General features: G+C 54.8%; 1 protein-coding gene across 2 annotated transcripts in view; it reads left to right on the forward strand.

Moving 5' to 3' along the window:
- The window catches only part of RET (ret proto-oncogene), a 52,916-nt gene extending 27,935 nt beyond the window's left edge, over positions 1–24,981 (forward strand). The window contains exons 5-20 of one of the 2 annotated variants that reach the window (XM_030940798.1): positions 1,182–1,377; positions 3,822–4,021; positions 5,929–6,187; positions 6,831–6,956; positions 7,584–7,694; positions 8,286–8,405; positions 9,217–9,473; positions 11,324–11,471; positions 13,136–13,243; positions 14,287–14,501; positions 14,801–14,923; positions 16,658–16,728; positions 18,306–18,443; positions 19,558–19,657; positions 21,233–21,380; positions 22,770–24,981. In XM_030940798.1, the coding sequence (XP_030796658.1) occupies positions 1,182–1,377; positions 3,822–4,021; positions 5,929–6,187; positions 6,831–6,956; positions 7,584–7,694; positions 8,286–8,405; positions 9,217–9,473; positions 11,324–11,471; positions 13,136–13,243; positions 14,287–14,501; positions 14,801–14,923; positions 16,658–16,728; positions 18,306–18,443; positions 19,558–19,657; positions 21,233–21,380; positions 22,770–22,927 (2,478 nt within the window). In that variant the 3' untranslated portion in view covers positions 22,928–24,981. Of the gene's footprint in view, positions 1–1,181; positions 1,378–3,821; positions 4,022–5,928; positions 6,188–6,830; positions 6,957–7,583; positions 7,695–8,285; positions 8,406–9,216; positions 9,474–11,323; positions 11,472–13,135; positions 13,244–14,286; positions 14,502–14,800; positions 14,924–16,657; positions 16,729–18,305; positions 18,444–19,557; positions 19,658–21,232; positions 22,164–22,769 lie in introns of those variants that run through there. The other variant, XM_030940799.1, reaches the window with a different exon arrangement.
- The last annotated feature ends 506 nt before the right edge of the window (positions 24,982–25,487 follow it).

Raw genomic sequence — 25,487 nt, forward strand, 5'->3', positions numbered from 1 at the left:
GTTCGTTTCTCTGTCGGTTTAGTGTCCGTGTAGCCACCCAATCGTGGCCGACCATTCACGCGTTCATTTGTCCTTCGTCTCCGTCGGCCCCCTCTGTCCTAGGGGGAGAAGAAGGGGGAGTCCTGTCAGCACCCAGCGGGGCCTTGCTTCGGGAGACTGTGAACCCTGGGTGCCCAATCTGGGACTGACCAGGATGAGGCCCGAGGGCTCGCGTCTGGGGCACACTTGTGCCGCTGCAGGCGGGTGCGGCGCGCTGCCCGGGCGGGGAGCATCTGCCGGGAGGGCACTCCCTCCCACCAGCAGTCAGCCCCCAACGGGAGGGCCCTTGAGTCCCCAGGAGCGGTGCCGGGGATTGGAAAGGGACAGGAAGGCGGATCACCTCCGGCGCCGCCGGGCCGACCCCGCCCCGCCCCGCCCCTCTCCGGTTCGCGCTGGTGGAGCGCCACCGCCACCTGCTGAGCCTCAGGCCTTCCTGCAACCGGCCCACTCCGCCGGGGCCGTGGGAGAGGGCGTGGGGACTGAGGTAGTGCGTTGCCTTGTCCCGCTTCTCTGGGCACACCACGTGCAGGTTTGGCAGGGAAAGGAGGTCTGACCGAAAGTACCCCTTATGAGTAAAGGCTGTGTGGGCCTCCCTGGGCCGCCTAGGGGTGACAGCAGAGGCCTGGTGGGCAGAGCCATCCCAGGTGCCCAGCGGCTTTCCTCACAACCCCCTCCAGCCTGGGGGAGGAGGATGCTTCGAGCAGAGCGCTTTGATGTAGACCTGGCCTCGGATCTCGGCTCTGCCATCTGTTCCTGTGTGACCTTGACCTGACCTTCACCCTGTAGGGCCCAGCTTCCTCAGGGGAGAGTGGAGGTGCTCATTCTGCTCTCTAGGGACCTTGATGGGACCTGCCAGCAGGGTGCCTGGGCATCAGCTGTAATTCTCCTTATAAGAGGTCTACATTGCACTTGTTACACAGGCGAGGGTCAGTGGCTCAAGGAAGGTGACTGGGCCAGGCTGGCCAGTGAACCCAGAGGAACTTGAATCTAGGTCAGACAGTCCCCAGACCGGGCTCTGACAACACACGCCTGGTCCGTCTGTGGGCTGTGTGGGACGTGCAGCATCCTGAGGTCTCTGGTTTTGGGGGGTCTGAGGGGCTACTCTCAAACCTGCACCGACCAACGCCCTCTGCATCCTGCAGGACACCATAGTGGCCACTCTGCGTGTCTTCGATGCAGACGTGGTACCTGCGTCAGGGGAGCTGGTGAGGCGGTACACAAGCACGCTGCTCCCCAGGGACACCTGGACCCAGCAGACCTTCCGGGTGGAGCACTGGCCCAACGAGACCTCGGTCCAGGCCAACGGCAGCTTCGTGCGGGCGACCGTACATGACTATAGTAAGAGGGGCTGGTGGCATGGCCTGGCTGGGCCCCCAGGAAATGAGGTGCTCGCTCTTCGTGGGCAAGCAGCACCCCACACACATGCACACCTGGCATGTCCCTCTGTGGCCCAAGCCACTTCCCCTCCACCCTCTGCGAAGCACTTCCTGTGTCTCTGCCAGGCCTGCCCTCCAGCCACCAGCAGGGCTTTCACCATGGGTCCTCTCTCCCTGAGCTGCCCCATGGCCAACCCTGGCAGGGCCCTACCACACCCCCATGCTGACCTCGACAGGGCTCACCACTGATTGCAAACACACATGTCACCTGAGGCTTTCCTCCCACCCCTGGCACTCCATCATTGCCCCTAAGGTGTCTCAAATGCTTAGGGATTATTGCTCCAGCCTTATCAGCTCTCTGCTAAACAGTCTGGTGTACAGAAGCAGCCCCGAGCCAGGTCAGGGCTTCTGAGCCCATTGTCCTGCCTGACTCCTGACATGTACCACCATGCTCACCTGCTTGCAGGGCACCTTTCAGCTGAGGCCTTGCTTCCTGCCTCCCTCCCCCACCTCCTGCTGATTTCTCCTGGGATCGCCTTCCAAATAAACCACCTGCATTTGGGGTCTGTGTCTGGGGGAACCCCGGGCCGTGGGTCCTTCGTCCCTTTCTGCCTGGCCTGGTCCTGTTCATTCCTCAGTCCTCCCCACCTCACCAAGCCTATGGAGGCCCCACTTGTCAGAAGGGAGACAGCCTCCTTACCCTGGCACTGAACACCCTGTCTGCCGGAGTGCCCCTCCCATCTTTGTTTCCACCACATGAGAACCAGAGCGGCAGCACACGGCAGGTACACGGGCGATGACTTCCAAGGCTTGGCCTGCAGGGTCATTGGGTCTGCTGGAGGCTCCTGCAGTGGAGGGGAGTTCTGCCATGCTCTGGGGGAGCTGTCTGGAGGGCTCTAGCATGTTCTTCCCAGGGCCTTGGTAATGCAGACCTTTAAGCCCCCATGTCACACACACACACACACACACACATGCACACACACACCCTGTTACCCCCAAAAAACGAAACTCTGTAAAACATTTTAAAGAGGTTTATTCTGAGCCAGGATGAGTGACCACAGCCTGGAGAAAACACAAACCCAAGAAACTTTGAGTAAGTGGTCCCCAGGTCCAAGGTGGTGGGGTTACAGTTTGCTTTTATACATTTTAGGGAGACAGGAGTTACAAGCAAGGACATAAATCAACATTTGGAAGGTATGCATTGGTTGGACCCCAAAATGCAGGGTATCTTAAAGCAGTGGCTTACAGGTTAGAGGTACATGCAGAGATTCTTTAATTTACAGTTGGTTGAAAGAGTTAAGCTTTGCCTAAAGACTTCAGGTCAGTACAAAGGAATGTTAACGAGGCCTGCTATGTGTTGCGTGATGCTATACAGGGTCAGGATGGAAAGTAAACTGCGTTATACCTGGGTAATAAAAAAAAAAATGGTTTTTAACAAGATTTTATGGGCCAGGCATAGTGGCTCACACCTATAATCCCAGCACTTCAGGGAGACTGAAGCAGATGGATTGTTTGAGTCCAGGAGTTCAAGACCAGCCTGGGCAACATGGTGAAACCCTGTCTCTACAAAAAAATATGAAAAATTAGCCAGGCGTGGTGGCACATGCCTGGATTCCAGGAACCTGGGAGGCTGAGGTGGGAGGATGGCTGGAGCCTGGGCGGTTCAGGCTGCAATGAGATGCAACAGAGCAAGACTCTGTCTCAAAAAAGAAAACCAATGTTATGGTTTGTAGGGTGTCACTTAACCCTTGCCTGGCATGGCCTTAGGTCCTGTTTATAATTTGGTATCTTACTGCCACAAAGAGTCTGTTCTGTCAGTCTTATGATCTCTGTTTTAATGTTAATGACGGTCAGTCGTGTCCAAACTCCAGAAGGAAGAGGGCCTAATAAGGCAAGTCCACCCTGCCTTCCTGTCATGGCCCGGAATTCTGTTTTTAAGGTTTTTCTGGTGTCCTCTTGGCCAAGAGAGGATCTATTCAGTTGGTCTGGGGACTTAAGATTTTAGTTTTAGTTTACAACTCTATACACAAACACCCCATACATACAGGCACAAATACCCTATGCACAGACACCACACACATGCATACTACACACTTACACATACCACATACACGCCTACCACACAAGCATATCATACACACAGACACCTCATACAGTGCATGCACATGCACACACACACAGGCTGCCTCAAACTGAGAAGGGTTCCCTGGACTTTCAGTTCAGCAAATCCCAACATTTGAACATTGGTGCTAACTTAGGACCAGCCCCAGGCTGGTCGCATGGCACTGTACATGTGAAAGTGCATGTTTGCACCAGTGTGTATGCAGGGCTGTGTCTGGGAAGAGGTGTGCTACATATGAGGAAGCAGCCAGAGCAGCTCGGTGGTCATTGTGCCCCCACCTGCAGGGCTGGTTCTCAATCGGAACCTCTCCATCTCGGAGAACCGCACCATGCAGCTGGCTGTGCTGGTCAATGACTCGGACTTCCAGGGCCCAGGAACGGGCGTCCTCTTGCTCCACTTCAACGTGTCGGTGCTGCCGGTCAGCCTGCACCTGCCCAGTAGCTACTCCCTCTCTGTGAGTAGGAGGGCTCGTCGATTTGCCCAGGTGAGCCCACACCCACTGCCCGTCTGGGAAAGATTGAAGGGCCAAGGGACACAGGGAGGCAGGTGACACTGCCTCTTGGCCCAACCAGCACAGAGTAGACTGGGTGGAGTCCTGAACCCAGGGTTACAGCTGGGTGCGCAGAAGAGGTCTGGGAGAGCTCACAGTGGGCAGGGCTAGGGGCTCCTTGGGCCTCTCTTTTTTCCCCCTTTCCATTCTTGGTATCTTTAAAATGTTTTTTCAAAAATGCAAGAGCAGTACTGGGTAAATCTACATATATGGTGACTTGGAAAAATCTTCCTGGTAAATTGGTAAGTGAGAGTGGCTTGCAGAGATGTTGGTCCCATGTGACTCCCTGTGTGCAAAAGTAGATCTTCCCTGACGCGGATCTGCAAGTGTGCAGAGATCATACTGCTGTCCACAGTCATGCCCCCAGGGGGAGGCAGAAAACGCTTCCACTTTCTACCTTTTGTAACTAGGTTTGCTAAAAAGCGTACATTTATATTTCTCTTTGGAAAATAATGATTAGAAAGAGAAAACATAAAAGTAATAAATACTCATTAAAGAAGATGAGGCATGAGGCGTGATCCCTTCTGCCCGTAGATACCAGTGTTGCACGTCATGGCGTTCTTTCTGGGATGTTTCTCGTAAGCACTTATTAAGTTGACCTGAAACTGCAGCATGCATGGTCTCACATGCCGCTCTCCCTCGCAGAGCAGCCCGCAGCGCCTCCTCTTCAGAGGGCCATTGGCCAGTTCTTTCAGGTGGTTCTGTGCCCACATCAGCTCCTGTCAGCCACCTGTGTCCAGCCCACAAGGGAGCCCACCCTTGGACATATCCAAGCTCCCCGACCATCCCCTTGGTCTTTAATAGGAGAGGGATCAGAGACGGAGGGGCGACAAGGCAGAGGGACCTGGGGGTCTCACGGGGGCGGGGCAGGAGCAGGTTTTGCTGGAGGTGAGTCACCTGCCCTCTGTGAGGCTCAGGAACAATGAGGGCCTGAATCCCAGTCCAGCCTCAGCCTCACTGTGGTCTCACCCCTCTCCCCAGTTTGTAAAGCTGTGAATTAAGGACAGGAACCCTGGACAATTTGGAGAGTCACAAGAGAATTTGGAAGTGGGCTTTGTAGGGGAAAGTGAGGAGGCCCAGGAGGCTGGTTTTTGCTGTGGTCACATGGGCCTGGGAGAGCCCGGCCCTACTCTGGCTGGCCCCTGTCTCACCATCTGTGGAACTCTTGGTTTCAAGCAACCGCAAGAGTTGCCATGAGGCTGAAAGAATTCAGCTGCCTGGCTCCAGGACCTGGCATCCCCAGGAGAAGAGGCCCCCCTTTCCCAGGGGCTCTAGTCAAAGTCACAGGGAGGCCCCTTGGTCCTGCATGGGCTGGGGCAACCATGCTCCCGAGTGTTGTGGCTGGGGTTCAGTGTTCTGACCAGGGGACACCAGGGCAGGGTGGACCTCTAAACCCTGTGCACTGAGGGAGGAGCAAGGGGTGCCCAGAGCACTGCTGGGGCAGCTGGGAGCATCTGGGGAGGAGCGTGGGAGACATTCTGGTGGCCTTGGTGTCTGAGTGAGGGAGAAAAGGAGAATAAAGGGTTAAGTCAGGGCCTGCCTGGGGCTTTTCCTGCCACCAAACTGAACCTGGAGGCCCTGGGTTGCTTTGACCTCCAGCTCCCAGGAACAGAGGCAGCTGGTGACATGTGGCCTGAGTGAAACTGGGCAGGGCAGGGCCGCGGCAGGTGGGTGGGTCTGCAGGCGCTGAGGGGATGGAGGACAGGGTGCTCAGGGGGGCTGCTGTCTCCAGGTTCAGTTGGGGGCTATTCCAGAACTCAGGCTGTGTGGGAACCTCTACCCTCAGGCCACTGCAGGCCGGTCCAGCGGCCTGGTTAAAGTGTTCCCCTGTGCCCCCCTAGATCGGGAAAGTCTGTGTGGAAAACTGCCAGGCGTTCAGTGGCATCAATGTCCAGTATGAGCTGCATTCCTCCGGCGCCAACTGCAGCACGCTAGGGGTGGTCACCTCGCCTGAGGACACCTCGGGGATCCTGTTTGTGAACGACACCAAGGCCCTGCGACGGCCCAAGTGTGCTGAGCTTCACTACATGGTGGTGGCCACCGACCATCAGACCTCCAGGCAGGCCCAGGCCCAGCTGCTTGTCACGGTGGAGGGGTCGTGTGAGTGCCTGCTCCAGGAAGGAATGGGTTGGAGACCTGGGGGCTTCCGGAGCCTGGGCCTGCTGCCCTTTGAGAAAAACAGTACAGGTGCAAGGCTTAGCTGGGGAGTGGGGAAGGCATGGACCAGCTTTACCCTGAGTGACCCAGCAATAAATGGTTGTCCCTTCCAGATACCATACAGGACCTTGGTTAAATTTGAATTTTGGGTAAACAACAAGCAGTTTTTTGGTATAGGTGTGTTCCATGCAACCTTTGCAGCTTCTCGAAAGACACACCTCCAGGCCCATCCATGCCCTCTTAGGAACATGCTGAGCAGCTGCCATTCATGCCATTCATTGTGTATCTGAAATGCAGGTCCCACAGGGCGTCCTCAGCGTCGTTGGCCGAATCTGGCTGCTCTCACATCCTTCCTCCTGTACTTACCCCAGCCCAGGTGACCCCCGCTTTGTGACCATGATGTCCTATACCCTGCCCTGTGCCCTGTGCTCCTGGCACTGGCTTTGCTGCCCTGGGTCTGCCACTCCAGTTCACTTGGGCTCCATCTGTGGGGCAGCTCAGCTGGTACTGTTCCCTGTCCTTGGGCACTGGCTGGGCGCTGGACCCAGGCCAACCCCCTGTGACCCTGCTTGTCTGCCACCTGCAGATGTGGCCGAGGAGGCGGGCTGCCCCCTGTCCTGTGCAGTCAGCAAGAGACGGCCAGAGTGTGAGGAGTGTGGCGGCCTGGGATCCCCAACGGGCAGGTGTGAGTGGAGGCAAGGAGATGGCAAAGGTGGGTCCTGGAAACGCCCGAGGTAGGCCTGCAGGGGCAACGGCACCGGTAGAAACGGGGTCCTGTGGCCCTGCCAGCCTGGGGTGGCTCTCCCTGCTCCAGGTCTGCTTCTGGCACCTCATCCCCCACGTGGCTCATGATGCCAGCATAGTGGGCAGCAGTGCAGGGCTGGGGAGAGGGTTTGTGAATACAGCAAATGGTCCCCAGGCTGGAGTCACTCTGGACTTGGGAAGGTCTGAACCAAAGTTGGGATGTGCTGGGGACAGAATGGCCTTTTCTGGGAGGTCCTTGGCCAGGGGATGTAGTGTGGGCAGGGGACTCATTGTCTGCATCAGCCAGAGGCCAGCCTGGGTGTGCCCACCACCACGAGGGGCCCTCACTGTGCAGCCCTGAGAGGGTCCTGGCCTCTTTGCTGTAAGGGCCACCTGTGTGAGGAACCCCTCATACCACCTCTCCCATAAGCTGTGGCACCCCAGGATGCTTCCGCTGGCAAGGCTCTATGTGTGGTGTTTCCCTGCTCAGGGCTCCATTTGCTCCTCCCTGGAGGGGCAGGATCGGCCTAGGAGGTGGTGGGGGCGTGTAGTGGGGCTCCCACGTGGGTGACAGACTGCTGTGTGTCCTGTGCAGGGATCACCAGGAACTTCTCCACCTGCTCTCCCAGCACCAAGACTTGCCCCGATGGCCACTGCGATGTCGTGGAGACCCAAGACATCAACATTTGCCCCCAGGACTGCCTCCGTAAGCAGGGTTTAATGAGGGCATGGGAACAGGTAGGAGATAGTAGGGGAAACCTGGATCCCACATGCACTTCAGCCAGAGTTGCCAGGGCTGTCAGTTTTATGCATCAAGCTGTGCCTCCTGTGCATTTCAGCGTCACCCTGGCCATGGGGAGGGAGCAGGGAGGGTCAGGGGCGGGGGGAGGCAGGGACACACAGACTGTCCAGGTCCCTGCTGAGGCCCCAGAAATTGGCACACACAGATTTCAGAAGCAGAGAATGGTTAGTAGGGACACTGACAGGGAAAGTGTGGCCCTGAGCTAGACAAGGGACCCTGCAATGTGCTGGTCAGGCCACCAGGCTCCAGTTTTGAAGGCAGAGTCGTTTGTTCAGATGAAATGTTAGGAGGGGGCCTGGCTTCACCCATGGCTTCAGAAAGGCACTGTGACCGAACCCTGCCCGACTGAGCCAAGCTGCTGGGCGCCTGGCCTCCCTGGGCCTATGCTTGCGACACCAGTTGGGGAGGGGGCTCCTTGGGACACTGTCCTCGAAATATGGGGGCCTGCAGTGGTCAGACACCCCAGGGGGCTGAGTGGGCTACATCTGCCCTCAGGGGGCAGCATTGTCGGCGGGCATGAGCCCGGGGAGCCCCGGGGGATTAAAGCTGGCTATGGCACCTGCAACTGCTTCCCTGAGGAGGAGAAGTGCTTCTGCGAGCCCGAAGACATCCAGGGTGAGTGGGTGGCAGCCAGGACCACCACCACCTCCTGGGCCCATGGAGGTCTCAACAGCACATCTAAGGTCCCAACAAGGGAGGAAATTGCTGGGAGGCGAGTGGGCCCCATGAGACTTCCCTCCCTCCCTCTGGGCCTCTGTTACTCCATTGGTGCAACCCAGGAGAGGGGCCAGGGCCCCTATAAAGTGTCCTCTGGCCCTAAGTTCTATGATAAACAGGCCAGAAAAGCAGTTCTTCCACCAAACAGCTTGTCAGGCTGACAAGTCACTGTCCCTGTGACCATGCATCTGGGACCCACCCAGGAACACATTTCAAGGTCAACAAGTATGGTGGGTGGCACAGCCACACTGACTACACTCAGGGATGCGGTTCTGCCTGAGCACAGGGACACGTTTCTGGTATTGAGTTTTCCGGTATGATATAGCTCTATGTCATGAGCCACTTAGCATTTTCATAAAGAAAATGCCAAAGACATTTGGAACAGAGGAAAATTTTGACCTCCCCTGCCAGCCCTCCAGTGCCAGCTGGTGTAGTGAGCATAGCCTCTGCTGTGTGACCTTGGCAGGCTGCTCAGCCTCTCTGAGCCTCTGTCACCATCTGTAAGAGGGCAATAGTAGTCTAGGAGGGGGCAGTAAATGGCAGTACCCATGCCCGATGGGGTGTTCTCAGGCCTTCCCACACCTTCACGGCCCCTTCCCCACTGGTGTGAACACGGTTGCCTGGAGAGCCATGCGGTGGAGCATGCGCAGCCTGTACCCAGTGGTGCCGAGCCTCTGGGCCTGGAGCCTCACACCGTCCCCACCCACAGATCCACTGTGCGACGAGCTGTGCCGCACGGTGATTGCAGCCGCCGTCCTCTTCTCCTTCATCGTTTCGGTGCTGCTGTCTGCCTTCTGCATCCACCGCTACCACAAGTTTGCCCACAAGCCACCCATCCCCTCAGCTGAGATGACCTTTCGGAGGCCCGCCCAGGCCTTCCCGGTCAGCTACTCCTCTTCCGGCGCCCGCCGGCCCTCGCTCGACTCCATGGAGAACCAGGTCTCTGTGGATGCCTTCAAGATCCCGGTGAGGGTCCCCATGGGGCAGGGAAGACTGCCTGCCCTCCCCAGATGCCTTGCAGGGAGGGAGGCCAGCTGGGGAGAGGAGGCCATCCCGTGAGGGACTGCCAACGCTGGGCAGATGAGGCCCGTGCTCTGCCCCTATTTCCGTAGGGTGCTGTGTGGGGACAGTCTGTGGGGTGGGACTATGATGAGGTGCTGTTCCCATCCAGGTGAGAGGCAGTGGTCAGGGTCGCAGCATTGGGCAGGGGAGCAGCAGTGTGGACGGAGGGACACTGAAATCAGAGGGGGGTGCCTCTCTGGGGTGCCTGGCCTGCAGGTCTGCGTGTGCTGCTCAGAGCCCCCAGGCTGTGCTGAGCAGCCTGGAGCCCCCCTGTCCCGGCCAGGCCTGCTGTGTGGTGCTTCTGCCCTCTTCTGGTGGTGGCCTGCCCCTTCAGTGTCCCCACTAGCACTGTCCAGGGCGCTGGAAGCCAAGCCTCGTTCTGGGAGGAAAAGAGGCTCAGAGCCAAGGGTGTGAGTGAACGGTGAGCCATGCAGCTTATGGTGGCATGAATACCTCCTCAGCAGGAGCCTCCAGGGAGGAAGCTGAATACCCAGTGGCCACAGGGCCCTGGCAGTTCCCATCTCAGGCTGGGAGGTGACCTGGGATTCCTGGGAGGGGCCACATCCCATAGCACAGCTCAGCCTGAGGCCTTGGCCCTGGAGCCTCCGTTCAGGCAACACCCAGCCCTCGGTAAGGGTGTGGGCCAAGAAGGCCTTCCCAGATGTGGCCACTGCCGCTTCCCCACCAGCTTTCCTAGTTGGTGGTCCCCGTCCTGGCCTGGCCGCAGCTTACTCTCACGGCAGGGCTCTAGGATGAGCCTCCAGAGTCCTTCATAAACCCAGCGGGTTTGTGCGAGGCTGCCCAGGAAGGCCGCCCTGGTCTGGGCTGCTGCTGGCAGAGACCACCACCCTAACCGCAATCAGCTCCAGAGTCACACTCATCAGCACCAGGTCTTGGACCCGTGACTCAACCTCAGTTTTTGAGAGGATCAGGTTGATGTCGCCCTCATGTGCTTACTGCAGTCTCTGGAGTGTGGTAAACGGGTTTCCAGTGCCAGCTGTGGAGGTGACAGCCGCAGGGAAGTCATGGCGATGTTGACATTGACCTTGACTGTGGCTTCCCAGGGAATATGGGGACCAGACCAGGACAGCCCAGGTGCAGGAGACCTCGGGTGACAGATGCCCATAGCTGGCACATCAGGGGAGGGTTCCTGGATCCTGGCAGGCTTTGGCCTCCCTGGTCAGAGTTCAAGCACTGGGGGTGGGGGTCTGGGAAGGCATCCAAAGCAGTCCCAAGTGGGCCCGATGTGTGGATAGAACTTTGATGGGAGGGCAGGGTGGTGGTGCCAGCAGGCAGAGTAAATGGGTGCGTGAGGGCAGGTGGCAGCCCTGGAGGAGCAGTGGTTCCACACTTGGAGGCAGAACATGGTGGCGCCTTTCTTTGCAGGGATGGCTATGTAGAGAAGTTGCCCTGAACACTTCCACTGTAGCCGGAGGTCCTGGGCTGGGCCAGTGCTCATTTAGTCCTGGGGCAGGGGTCAGGGGAGACAGTAGACCAAGAGCCAGAGACGGTCAGAGTACTGAGTCCAAGCCATGCTGTGACCATACCTGTCATGTAGCAGCTCTCAGGGACCTGGCTGTGGGGTCCTGCCCTGGACAGAGACAGGCAGCATTGCCTCTGGCTCAGATGACAGCTGGTTCTCTGCACATTGGAACTTGTCCATGGGGGCTCCTTTAAGGGTCTTGCCTTCTTCCTCCCCTGTCATCCTTACACTTTTCTCCCCTCTTCTCCCACTTCCCTCATTTCCAACATAGGAGGATCCAAAGTGGGAATTCCCTCGGAAGAACTTGGTTCTTGGAAAAACTCTAGGAGAAGGTGAATTTGGAAAAGTGGTCAAGGCAACGGCCTTCCGTCTGAAAGGCAGAGCAGGGTACACCACAGTGGCCGTGAAGATGCTGAAAGGTACCTGCCAGGCACAGGCACAGTGCACCTGGGGGAGTTTCTGGGGCGAGGGGGCGGAGTGAGGCCCCTCCTGCCCAGCATGGGACCCCAAAGAGCCCCCATTGCTGTTTTAGAGCGGCTGCAGTTGGGGGACCCCTCCCATGGGCCACTTGGGCCTAGAGAAGCAGAGCGAGGACTTTGTTCTCCCTGGAAGGCTCTAGAGGTGCTGCTGTGCCAGTGCCACTGAAGATCTAAGCTTTAAACATTTAAAAAGCCCTTTGGTTTTGAGCTGATAGCTGTCTTCACTCCAGTCTACCCCATTCATTCCTCTCAGCCCAGTGTCTCTTGGGGTCCTGGTGAAGAGACCACCAGTAAGGACTGGCCCTCAATCTCAAGAGACCCCCATGGGCCTATCTCGCTTGCATGCCCAGTCATGCCACAAGTTTGGCTCTTGATGGACACATGCACTTACCCACACAGGCATGCATGTCTGAGGCTGGTGACTGCACTGAGTGGCCCCCTCTTCTGTGGCCAGGCCCCAGCCCTGTGGACAGCCAGGCTGAATGGCAGTGAGAGAGAGTAGTTGGTGTACACAAGAATTATTTGCAGTAGTTGGGGGCTGCACAGCACAGGGTGCTTCCAGATGCCTACCCAGCCCCTCAGACTGGGTTCACCTCCAAGCCAGTAAAACCCTGGACTCTCCAGGGGTACGGGGAGACCCTTGGATTTCCTTCAGCCATGCACAGCCCCAGGCCACCCACATCTGATCCAAGGGGTCCTGGGGCCCCGACTCCCAACTGTCCTCTCCCTTCCAGACAATCCTTCAGGACAGAGGAGGTGGCACGGCACAGCTGGGCAGTGGGACAGCTGACCTGGGAGGGATGGCTTAACCATGTGCTCTGACTCTTGGAATACCTTCAGGCCCAGGCACCTGCTGGGCATTCCAGGACAGCACTGGCCACCCTCGGGACGCATGTGCTGGGCAGGCCACCCCTGTGGTGCCTCGTCCTCTTTCCATCATGCCTCTACAGTTAGACTCTCTGGGGGAATCATGCTGTTCATTAAGAATAAGCCAGAATGTCAGGTGTTCAGTGCACTGGTAACACTGCTTTATCTCAGGTGCTAATGTGGGTCTTCTTGGTAACTAACGGAGTTTGAGCTGCTGACATGCATGCGTGATGGATACATCAGCAGCACGGGAGATGCCTAGGCTCCAGGCTGGCCATCTCAGACAGGAGTGGGAAACGGGGAGCCTGGTCGCGGTGTGTGGACCTCTTTCATGGCTCTCCAGCTTCTCCAGGGCTTCTTCCCACAAATCGGCGTGGGTACCTGGGGGAGTCCCCTCACCTTTCCAGAAGGATTAAGGAGGGGGATTTCTGTGGACCACTGTCTTCTAAAGACGACTACAGGAACATAATGCCACATACACAGGTGGCCCAGCCCTGGGACACTGGGGAAAGATCTGACATGTGTGGATGCTGGCTCCTCAGGGTGCTTCTTCCTCAGGGCGGATGAAGCCCCTGTCCACTGACCCCAAAGGCTGGGAGAAGCCTCAAGCAGCATCGTCCTTGCAGGCCTCTCTGTCTGAACTTGGGCAAGGCAATGCTGGTCCATCCTGACCGGTATGGTCATGGAAGGGGCTTCCAGGAGGGATCGTTTGCAACCTGCTCTGTGCTGCATTTCAGAGAACGCCTCCCCGAGTGAGCTGCGAGACCTGCTGTCAGAGTTCAACCTCCTGAAGCAGGTCAACCACCCACATGTCATCAAATTGTATGGTGCCTGCAGCCAGGATGGTAAGGCGAGCTGCAGGGTGAGGTGGGCAACCACAGCACCCAGGCTGGGGGCTCCATACAGCCCTCTTCTCCCTCTTTCTCCCTTTCCCGACTGCTCCTGCCCTGTTTCCTATTCTCCCTCTTTCTGAAAGCCTGACTCAGGCCCCAGCCTGGAGCTTGTGTCTAGCTGAGTCCACGGGCTTAGTGGGCACTTCCCATCAGAGGGGCCCCGTGCTAGCGGCACTCCCTGGGCCCAGAGGGCTACTCAGAGGTCTCTGGTGTGACATTGCCATGTGTCCTCACCCAGTTCCGGGCTGAGCCCGCGGTGCAGGGAGCTCTAGGAATGGACAGTGCATCCTGGGTACTAGGGTACCCTGGGTACCACAGGGCACTAGGTGTGCTGTGACCTCAGGTGACCCCAACCCCACCCTGCGTGACAGGAGCTTTGTCACCATTTCTCAGATAAAGATCCAGGAGACCAGCCTGGTTTGTTGGTTTTCCAAACACCGTGCTGCTCAGGGGCTTCCCAGCATGCATGTGCGGGTGTGTGCGAGAGGGATAGGGAAACACCGGGAGCGTGCAGTAGGCACTCTGGTCAGCACCAGTAGAGTTGGAGGCTGGGCCTGGGGCAGGACAGGCAGGAACAGGGAGCAGGCTGCGTGCAGAGCCCAGCGCCAGGCGGGAACCCTTGCATCTGCGCAGGTTTCTGCCTCCATCAGCACCCCCAGCCTGCACTGGGGCAGGTCCCAGGAGGCAAAAAGGCATGGGGTCCTAGTATCAGGGAGGGGTGCCTCCCAGGGCAGTGTCGCCTGCCTCAGGCATCTCTAGAAGGAGGCGCCCACACGAGCAGCAGGAGGCAGAGAGCAAGTGGTTCAAGAGAGAACTGAGACTTCAAGGTCTTCGCTCTCCACGGAGCTGCAGCTATACTGCCCGAGGCAGGGCTGTGTCTGCCCCCTTACTCGTTAGGTGGCTGGGCCTGGGGGTCCTGCAGCCTCCCACCCCGGCTCCCGAAAGACCGGAGCTGCCTGACCCGCACGCCCAGGGCCGCCTTTCTCCACCCCCAGGCCCGCTCCTCCTCATTGTGGAGTACGCCAAGTACGGCTCCCTGCGGGGCTTCCTCCGTGAGAGCCGCAAGGTGGGGCCCGGCTACCTGGGCAGTGGAGGCAGCCGCAACTCCAGCTCCCTGGACCACCCAGACGAGCGGGCCCTCACCATGGGCGACCTCATCTCATTTGCCTGGCAGATCTCACGGGGGATGCAGTACCTGGCCGAGATGAAGGTGCGTGCATATGGCTGTGCACCCAGCTGGCCCCGGTCAGGCCACACCCTGACTCACCATGTCCCTGCCACCCACATCCTGGCCTGCCACGCCCCCACCATGCCACGCTCTAACTCGCCACGCCCCTGCCATGCCACACCCTGACCCCACCACGCCCCTGCCATGCCACACCCCCGGCCCAGGTCTCACCAGGCCACTACCCGGGCCACACCCTACCCCTCTGCTGGTCAAACCAGGCTGAGCCAGTGACTGCTGCCGCCGGGCCATGGCCTGAGGATTTGTGCTGTTTTTCCTCGCAGCTCGTTCATCGGGACTTGGCAGCCAGAAACATCCTGGTAGCTGAGGGGCGGAAGATGAAGATTTCGGATTTCGGCCTGTCCCGAGATGTTTATGAAGAGGATTCCTACGTGAAGAGGAGCAAGGTGCCCAGTCCTGGGGGTGAGGCGGGGCTCCCGGAGATCCCAGCTGCACCACAGGGCGGGCAGTGCCCTTGGGACACCTAGGAAAGATACCGAAGATTTGTGGAACCCTAAGTTTTTTATAGCCCTCACCCCAAATCTTTCTGACCCTGGGTCCCCAAGGACCCAGTTAGAACTCCGCTCAGCCTCTGGCATGTCCTTCTCCTCCAGGGCCTCGAGGGCACCCCTCCCCTGCAGCACTGACTGAGGCCCTTGCCACACTTTTCAGAGGCCACCTCATGCTGCGGAACTAACAGTCCTCTTCTGCAGAATAAAGGTCACCGTTCTGATGTGACCTTAGCTCTTTCCTCAAAGAAGGGTGGGATGAAATTAGCAGGATTGTCATTCTTTGCAGAAAGAAATGTATTGCTTTACAAGTGAGGCTTCTCCTGCACAAGGGCCTTGGATGCTGGGCTAGGTGAGTTTAGAGGCATAGGAACCCCCTGGACAGGTTCCAGAAACGCAGCCCAGCTTTGTCCAAGGCTATGAAACAGGCAGTGGGCACCCTTGAGGACACCTGGTTCCCTACCGTGGTCCTAGTCCCAGGACAACTGCCTTGGCCTTCTTAGTTTTTCTGCCCACGTCAGCCCCTCTCCTGCAGCCTCCCAGTGGCAGCCCAGGCAGGTGAAGTTCAGGGGGCTACTCAAAGGCCATGCTACCCAGACGTTCAGAGCAGACCCTGCTCAAAAAAGAAGAAGAAAACACACACACAACACACAAAAGGCAACTTCCTGTGATTCAGCTTTGCTCTGAGGGGTCTGGAAAAGTCATTTGTGTTGCCAGGGGTTGTGAGCTGTTCAGTTTCTTCTGGGGTTTCCCTTGTGACAGCAGATCTCAGAACTGCTGCAGGGGAAGGGGTAGGGGTTGGCCCGGGCCCTGTGGTATGTGTGGACACAGCCTTCCTGTTGATGTACTGGTCCTCCAGGGAGAGAAGCTGAAGGCATTCCTGCACAAGGTGTGCAGGCTGCACTGTCACACACTGCTACCAAGACAGCCACAGTGCACTAAGGACATAAATCCCTAATGTGTTTAAGTAAAAGAAGTGACAGTAATGTTGTGATACAACCTAAGGCACACATTTTAAAAATGGACTTGCACCTTCAGGCTTGTCTGTGGAGAAGCTGTTTCTCAAGTTACCCTGGAAAGGATTTGTTAGGTCAGACCCCAGCATGATGAGGGATGTAGGAGGCTGGGGGCACTCATTCAGAGATACTAAAAGCACCCTGCAATACAGTAAGAGAGAAAAAACAGCCTCCCTGAAGGCACATAGACAAATCCCTTCCCTCAAGGCTCCTTCAGTGTGGTAGCTACTGGCAAAGTGCCCAACATGGAAATGCTAGATGTTGGTTTCCCAAATACATTGGCCCTCAGAACCCTAGGAGAGATCTTGCTGGAGGAGTTCCAGGCCCATGCATAGGGAAGCACTGCTCTACACCACCAGCAGGCCTGTGTCATGTGACAAACTGGCCCTGTGTGGCTGTGGGCGGGCAGCTGACTCCCGCCAGCATCTCAGCAATCCCCAGGAGGTTCAGGCTGGAGCTCTGGCCCCTTCAAAGCTGTGTGTGGCCAGCTCTGTGCCCAGGAGTGTCTACAGCACTCTGGCTGCTGAAAGCTCAGGGATAGGGCCTGGCCTTTTCCTTCACCCCTCCTTCCTAGGCGTCAGAGTAACTTAAATGTCTTTCTTCCATCCCCTCTTAGGGTCGGATTCCAGTTAAATGGATGGCAATTGAGTCCCTTTTTGATCATATCTACACCACCCAAAGTGATGTGTAAGTGTGGGTGTTGCTCTCTTGGGGTGGGGGTTACAGAAACACCCTTATACGTGTAGTCGGGCCATGACGCCCATCCATGCAGTTTGGCCAGGGAATTGCACTGGCCCTGAGCACCTGTCTGCAGTGTCAGCCCTCCACAATGACCCCCTCACTGAGGGCACTTCATGATGTATTCATGAGGCGAATGGCTGGGCCAGGCCGGGCTGCAGTTCTGAAAGCTCCAGTGGAGCATGAGAGCAGAGCAGGTGGCCGGTAACCCAGCCTCCCCCGCCCTTGCCAGCCCCATGCCTCCCTCTGGGCCCCTTGGTGACTCATAGGCCCAGCCCAGCAGTTACCCTCCTGTGGTCCTGAGTAGGGCTTTGGGCTCAGGCAGAGCGCCCAGTGACTTGCCCTCACCCACAAGTGGAGCTTGGGGACTCCACCTGAAGATGGCCTTGTGTGAGTTTATAGATTGGTGTGCCCCAAACTGCTCAAACGTGAAAGCCAAAAATTCATTATTCAGGTCCAATGACAAGAGCTGATGGCTTTCAAAACACAGGATTCTTGCCTCTAAAGTGTTCTACAGTCAGCAGAGGTGTGATGTGCATCTCTTTTTTTTTTTGGTGGGAGGATAGGGTCTCACTCTGTCACCCAGGTTGGAGTGCAGTGGCACAATACTGGCTCACTGCAACCTCCACCTCCTGAGTTCAAGCGATTCCTGTGCCTCAGCCTCCTGAGTAGCTGGGATTACAGGCATGTGCCACCTCTCCTGGCTCATTTTTTTGTATTTTTTAGTAGGGACGGGGTTTCACCATGTTGGTCATGCTGGTCTCGAATCCTGACCTCAAATGATCCACCCACCTCAGCCTCCCAAAGTGTTGGGATTACAGGCGTGAGCCACCACACCCGGCCAACACGTACATCTTAAATACTGTGGGCTGTGAGCAACCATTTGGACAACAGCTTCCCAATTACATAAGCTGAGTGTAGGCTAGTTGGAAAAGGCAGAGAAAAGCATAAAGCAGAGACTGAATGTCACTGAACCACACCACACAGTGACCTCTGGCTGCCCTCTGGTGTGCTCTGTGGTGTGCACATGTATGCTTTTTATTGCCCTAAATGGGCTCATGCGATGCTGTTTTGTGATATGATATGGTTCCCATTGCACAGCAAGTTTTCCTTCACAGTTAAAATGTTTTTCTATAGCTTTTTTCCTTCTAAGATTTTATGAAATTTTCCAAACACATAGAAACGGTGAAAGAACTATACAAGGCACTCTGAGTCTGGTGGTCTGCATTCTCACCCCTTTAAGTGCCAGACCTCATGTGCCCCTTGTGGGTGTGGCTGCTCCGATGGGAGTGGCTTGGGCAGGGACTTCAGCTTCATGGAGTAGGGGCCAGGCAGGCAGGCAGCCCTTCCGCACCTTCATACTACATCCATCTGAGCAACCAGACCCAGGCTGACATCTGTGAGCATCTGTGCTTGGGGCCGACAGGGTCAGCAGGTGCTTGGCGGTGGGGATGGACATCTGGGCCCCCCGGAGGGTACCGTGAGGGCCAGGTGGAGCCACTCACTGGTCCCCTCACTCTCTGCAGATGGTCTTTCGGTGTCCTGCTGTGGGAGATCGTGACCCTAGGGGGCAACCCCTATCCTGGGATTCCTCCTGAGCGGCTCTTCAACCTTCTGAAGACCGGCCACCGGATGGAGAGGCCAGACAACTGCAGCGAGGAGATGTGAGTGGGGACTGGCTTTGGCGCAGCCTCACTTGGGAAGGGAGGGGACACCTGTGTGCATTCCCTCCCCATCCAGAGCAGCCCCAGGAGAAACCAGGAGAAGTTGGGGGTGGGGAATGGGCAGGGCAGAGGTTAGAGAGCCATCCTTGGGTGTTGCCGTAGATGCTGGGAGTCCTACCCTGCTGAGGGCTGGTGGGCTTGCTAGGGGGTCTTATAAAAATGAGCGAGAGCAGGGACTGGTGCAATACAAGCTCGAGGGCTGAGAGCTGTCCCAGCACGACACTTGGGGAGGAGCTGGTAATTCCAAATGGCCCAGGGGGCACGTGTTAAGGAGTGCCTGAGTGGAGGTGCAGAACCAGGCAGGGGCAGCCTGGGCTGCAACCTGAGAGGTTGAAGCCTTTACACTCTCGGGAGAGATGGTCTTAGAAACCAGGCCAAAAACAGATGAGAAAGGGCTGGGAGAGATGGTCTTAGAAACCAGGCCAAAAACAGATGAGAAAGGGCTGCCCAGAGGCAGAGATGCTTGGTCCATGCATTCCATAGAGTGGGGCGTGGAGGAGGCATCCTGGGCCAAGAAGCCAGGCACCGCCTCCCTGGGCCCCCAGCTGGTGGCCAGTTGGAGCACTGCGGTCTGCCTGGGCACCCAGGCAAGCAAGGATGGTGCAGGACAGATGTGTGATTGCCAAAGGTTCTTGTTTGTCTGTCTCCACAATTAAAAGCCCTCAGTCAATTCATCCTTCTTGAGAGTTTTAAGGACTGGCACTTATCACTTAGCTGCCAGAGCAGGCATAATATCCAGTGAGCTGTTTACCAGTGTCTTTGCAAGGGAAGTAAAAATGAATCTCCCTTGGAGGGAAGGGAAGCCTATAGGATTCTGGACCACAGCTCTGGGAGACTGAGCACAGTGGCCCACAGGCTGAGATCCTGCAGATAGGCCCTGCCCCAGTCCCAGCAAGGCTCAGAGGAGATGTCAGCGATGCAGAAATAGCTTTGGGGTTGGAGACAGAGCACACTGGGCCCAGGGTGCAGGGCAGGGTGCAGTGACTGTGGTGGGCTGTCCTTCCGAGACCTGGCCTTGCTTGGGTCACATTGGCCTGTCTGCTCTTCCCACCAGGTACCGCCTGATGCTGCAGTGCTGGAAGCAGGAGCCAGACAAAAGGCCGGTGTTTGCGGACATCAGCAAAGACCTGGAGAAGATGATGGTTAAAAGCAGAGTGAGTGCCTGGGGCCATTTCCCACAAGCTGAAAGTGGCATGGGAGACTCCAGCCTCACCCCAGGCAGTGGTTTTAGCCCTCAGAGTTCCCAGTGTGAGGCCACAGTGGGATTGTGCAGAGAGAGACAGTCATGCTCTCCCCTGCGTGCAGACAGCAGACTGAACCCTTCTCAGGCCAGGCTGCTTGGGCTTCTTTTCAAGTCATGAAGAAACCAAGATTCTTGACATTTAGGAAGAGCTCTCTACAGACAGGCATGGGAGGAAAATATTCCAAAGCCAAAAAAAATTGTTTTCCATAATGGAAAATGAGAAACTCGAGTTGAAGCAAGTGCCCAAAATTCAGATGCCCAGAGGGGAGCCCGGCTGGGGGAGGGCAGTGAGTAAGGAACAGTGGAGACTGTGGCAAACAGCCAGGCCCCTCCAAAAGGTTCCTTGCTGGAGTACTTGTGGCCTGCAGAGAAAGGAGCCAGGAATGGACCGGGTCTTCTGAATTTTACGAGGTTTATGTTGTCTCCCAGTTTTTATTGTTAACAATTCATTTAAATTTCCCAGAGCCAAATGTAGGCAAAACAAAGCTTATTGGGGGGTGACCAGAGTTAGCCCGCATGCCTGGAAGTACAGTTTGTGAGTTCTACACATTTTCAACCAGTTTCATCAGGCAGCTGCTAGGACCCGTACTGTGTCTCAGAGGCTGGGAATCCAAATAAACAAGACCAGCACAGCCCTGTCCTCACGGGGTTTACACACAGACCTTGTCTTAACATTGGCACATTTACTGAATTGTCACTTCTTCAGACTTGGATAGCAGGATGCAGGACCTAGGACCCCGTAGGAACGCTTCACATCACTGTCTCGCTTGGATGAAAACGCCAAGTCCTGAAAATGCAGGGTGGTTCTAAACAGAAGTGATCACTGGTGCTGGCCTTCCTAGAACAGTGCTGAGAAACAGCCAGGAAAACACTGGGCCCCTCTGTGCACATTCAAGCTGGGCATTGAAAGGAGTAGATGCAAGTGGCCCCTCGTGCTGGGGAGCCTGTGCCTGTAGCAGGGTCATGTGCACCCTGACAGCACTGTCAGATTTCAGAAGTCTTAGCCCTGATGTGATGTTCTAGATGACAGGGATCCTTGGGGAAAGCTGGAAAACATCCTGCAGGCTGGGGCTGCATCCTGGCATGTGGCTGCAGTGGGCTCCCCCAGAGCCCAAGGGTTTGTCAGCGGGCCGGTTCCCTGCCACCCGTCTCCGAGTTGGGCCGGGGCGGCTGAATGAGGCATCCCCCAGGGCTGCCCTCCAGGCCCTGGAGATAGGACCCTGAGGGAGCACATTTCTGTCCCCAGGGAGGTGACTTTCCAGGGGAAGAGACAGAATAGACAACACCCAGGGGGACCTCAGAGCAGGACCAGGCTAGCCAGGAGTCCTGGGAGCTTAGCGCAGCCTGGCCCTGGTCTCGGAGAGGCCAGGAGATTGGTGTGAGGTGGAGACACAGCCAGAGCCTCTGCCCTGAGGGCGGCGGGGGACCTGAGTTGTGTCTAGTCGTGGCGCATGGCGTGGAGTGACCGGCCATCTCTCTCTTCCAGGACTACTTGGACCTTGCGGCGTCCACTCCGTCCGACTCCCTGCTTTATGACGACGGCCTCTCAGAGGAGGAGACACCCCTGGTGGACTGTAATAATGCCCCCCTCCCTCGAGCCCTCCCTTCCACATGGATTGAAAACAAACTCTATGGTAGAATTTCCCATGCATTTACTAGATTCTAGCACCGCTGTCCCCTCTGCACTATCCTTCCTCTCTGTGATGCTTTTTAAAAATATTTCTGGTCTGAACAAAACCAAAGTCTTGCTCTGAACCTTTTTATTTGTAAATGTCTGACTTTGCATCCAGTTTACATTTAGGCATTTTTGCAACTATGTTTTTCTAAAAGGATGTGAAAATAAGTGTAATTACCACATCGCCCAGCAACTTAGGATGGTAGAGGAAAAAACAGATCAGGGCAGAACTCTCAGGGGAGACCAAGAACAGGCTGAATAAGGCATTTCTAGGGTGGGAATCAAGTCATAGTACTTCTACTTTAACTACGTGGATAAATTTACAAATCTGGGGAGGTATTCAGTTGAGAAAGGAGCTGCCAGCAGCACCCACCCTGCACTGGGAACACAGCCAGGTTCCCCCAGACCCCTCCTGGGCAGACGGGTGCCTCTCAGAGGCCACCTGGGACTGGCAAGCGGCCACTGGCCAAGCCTCAGCCCCAGTCCCAGTTGCATGTCCTCAATCCGGGGCAGTGAGATTGCAGGAGCTGGCTGGCCCTGGGAGGACACACCCCCACTGCTGTTTTCACATCCTTTGCCTTACCCACCTTCAGGACAGTTGTCACTTATGAAGTCAGTGCTAAAGCCGGAGCAGTTGCTTTTTGAAAGAACATAGTCTGTGGTGCTGTGGTCTTGCAATGGACAGTAAATATGGTTCTTGCCAAAACTCCTTCTTTTGTCTTCAATTAAATACTTGAAATTTTTTTCTGTTTCCTAACTTCATCATTGGTTGTTTGAAATCTTGGAGTTTCAAGCATTTTTTCAAGCTGAGACGGTTCCTTTTGCATGCCTCCTGACTCACTGACTCCTCACTGGCTTTGTGTCTAGTGCCACACTCCATTTGTGCTGACGATGCTATGAGGCTGGCCCGCGTGCGCCCTCGATTTGGAAGGTCCTCTTCTCCGTTGTAGGCTCAAGACAACAGACGAGTGCCTCCTTTATGTTAGAGAACGTTTTATAGAACGTTCCCGCTGCAGTAAGCCATTGAGTGTAGCAGTGTGCTGTTGCCCTACACTGCCTTAGAAAAAGTTAAGCAGTTTGACAAATATACATCAGATTTGAGAGTCTCAAGCTCATAAAAGTCAAAATTGGTAGTGTCTATTAAGTTACATTTACCAAGAGAGCACGTGATATTTCCCTTAACGATAACAGTGTTTTTGGAAACCTGAAGCACAAAACCATTAATATAATTGGCACAGAAACCGTGAGTTTGGTTTGAACATCAAAGGGAGTTTTGCCAAGGCCTTACTGTCTGCACTTGAAGTTTTGGTTCTTCAGTGCAGAACAAATGATCTGTTTTCATTTTTAGGCATGTCAGACCCGAACTGGCCTGGAGAGAGTCCTGTACCACTCACGAGAGCTGATGGCACTAACACTGGGTTTCCAAGATATGCAAATGATAGTGTATATGCTAACTGGATGCTTTCACCCTCAGCGGCAAAATTAATGGACACGTTTGATAGTTAACATTTCTTTGTGAAAGGTAATGAACTCACAAGGGGAAGAAACATGCTGAGAATGGAAAGTCTACCGGCCCTTTCTTTGTGAACGTCACATTGGCCAAGCCATGTTCAGTTCCCAGGCGGCAGACTCGTTTTTGGTAGTTTGTTTTAACTTCCAAGGTGGTTTTACTTCCGATAGCCGGTGATTTTCCCTCCTAGCAGACATGCCACACCGGATAAGAGCTCTGAGTCTTAGTGGTTAAGCATTCCTTTCTCTTCAGTGCCCAGCAGCGCCTGGTATTGGTCTGTGTCCATCAGTGACCGCCAACGTTCTGTGTTCACATGTGTGGGTCCACTGCTTACTACCTGGTGTATGAAATTGGACCTGAACTGTTGGATTTTTCTGGTTGCCGCCAAACAAGGCAAAAAAGTTTAAACATGAAGCACACACACACAAAAGGCAATAGGAAAAATGCTGGCCCAGATGACTTGTCCTTGTTCAGAATGAGAGCCTGGGAGGACCTGGGGGTAGTGTCAATGCCCCTCCAGGGCTGGAGGGGCAGAGGGGACCCGAGGATGGGCCTGGGCTCAGCATTCGAGATCTTGAGAATGATTTTTTTTAATCATGCAACCTTTTCTTCGGAAGACATTTGGTTTTCATTATGATTAAGATGATTCCTAGATTTAGCACAATGGAGAGATTTGATGCCATCTTTGCTGTGTGGATGGTGGTATCAGGGAAGAGGGCTCACAAGACACATTTGTCCCCCGGGCCCACCACATCATCCTCATATGTTCGGCACCAAGCAACCACTACCCCTGATGAGAACAGTGTGAAGAAAGGGGGCTGTTGGAGTCCCAGGACTGCTGACAGCAAAGGCTTTGCTGCTGTGAATCCCACCTGCCACCAGCCTGCAGCACACCCCATAGCCAAGTAGAGGCAAAAGCAGTGGCTCCTCTGACCTGTTAGGAGCAGATAGGGCTTGTACTCACTTTAATTTGAATCTTATCAACTTACTCATAAAGGGGCAGGCTAACTATCTGTGTTAGAAGTAGCAATGACAATGACAAAGGATTACTACACCTCTGATTACAATTCTGATGTGAAAAAGATGGTATTTGGCTCTTATAGAGCCTGTGTGAAAGGCCCATGGATCAGTTCTTCCTGTGTTTGTAATTTAATGCTGCTACAAGACATGTCTGTTTATTAGATTCTGACCATGACTCATAAGCTTCTTTCTTCATTGCTTGTTTGTGGTCATAGACGCACAACGCTCCTCCAGTCTTGTGGGGGCAGCTTCTGGGAAGTCCCAGCAGCTCTCCTGGCTGTGTCGTCAGCACTGTAACTTTGCAGAAAGAGTCGGATTACCAAAACACTGCCTGCTCTTCAGACTAAAAGCACTGATGGGACTTAAAATAGTCTCATTCAAATACTGTATTTTATATATGCATTTCACAAAAACAGCAAAATTATGGCATTTTGTGAGGCCAAGGCTTGGATGCATGTGTAATAGAGCGTTATGGTGTGTGTGCACACACCCAGAGGGAGAGTTTGAAAAATGCTTGTTGGACACCTAACCTGGCTCTAATTTGGGCTGTTCTTCAGATACACTGTGATAAGTTCTTTTACAAATATCTATAGACATGGTAAACTTGGTTTTCAGATATGCTTAATGATAGCCTACTAAATGCAGAAATAAGAATAAACTCTCTCAAATTATTAAAAATGCCTACACAGTAAGTGTGAATTGCTGCAACAGGTTTGTTCTCAGGAGGGTAACAACTCCAGGTCTAAACAGCTGACCCAGTGATGGGGAATTTATCCTTGACCAATAACCTAATTGTCTATTCCTGAGTTATAAAAGTCCCCATCCTTATTAGCTCTATTGGAATTTTCATACACATATATGCAGAAGTTACTAAGTATTAAGTATTACTGAGTATTAAGTAGCAATCTGTCAGTTATTAAAATTTGTAAAATCTATTTATGAAAGGTCATTAAACCAGACCGTGTTCCTTTTTTTGTAATCAAGGTGACTAAGAAAATCAGTTGTGTAAATAAAATCATGTATCGTAAAATGTGTAACCTTTTTTTTTCTTTTTAACATTCTAGTTGAAAACAGATTTCTGATTTTGTAGTTTCTGGTGTTTTAAATATTGTACGGAAACTACAAAATCAGAAATCTATCGTTTTAAATATTTAAAATGTCACAAAGAATTCTATCATGATAACCACTGAGGCATCAGTAGTGGTCGAGGACTAGGGGCTCCCGTGATATCGCTGGTATATCTGGTACATTTGCATGTGAATAGGCACATTGATAGAAACTGAAAAACTCAGCTAATTCCACTGTTCAAGGAATCCCTTCCTTAAGGTGTTGATCCCTAGAACAAAGCAGCAGCCAGCATTGAGTTTAGGTCTTCACAGTTCTCTAGCAATTTGCTTGTTGCTGATCTTTTGAAGTTGGCCTTAGAGTGTGTGAGAGAATATAAAATGCCGAGTCCTGAGGAAGGCCATTAGAAGTGTGAGGGAAAATGCTATCCTGACCACCATGAAGCCTGACACACTCACTGCTTCTGTTTAT

The sequence above is a fragment of the Rhinopithecus roxellana genome, chromosome 11 (assembly GCF_007565055.1).
Source record: "Rhinopithecus roxellana isolate Shanxi Qingling chromosome 11, ASM756505v1, whole genome shotgun sequence".
NCBI classification, from domain to species: Eukaryota; Metazoa; Chordata; class Mammalia; order Primates; family Cercopithecidae; genus Rhinopithecus; species Rhinopithecus roxellana.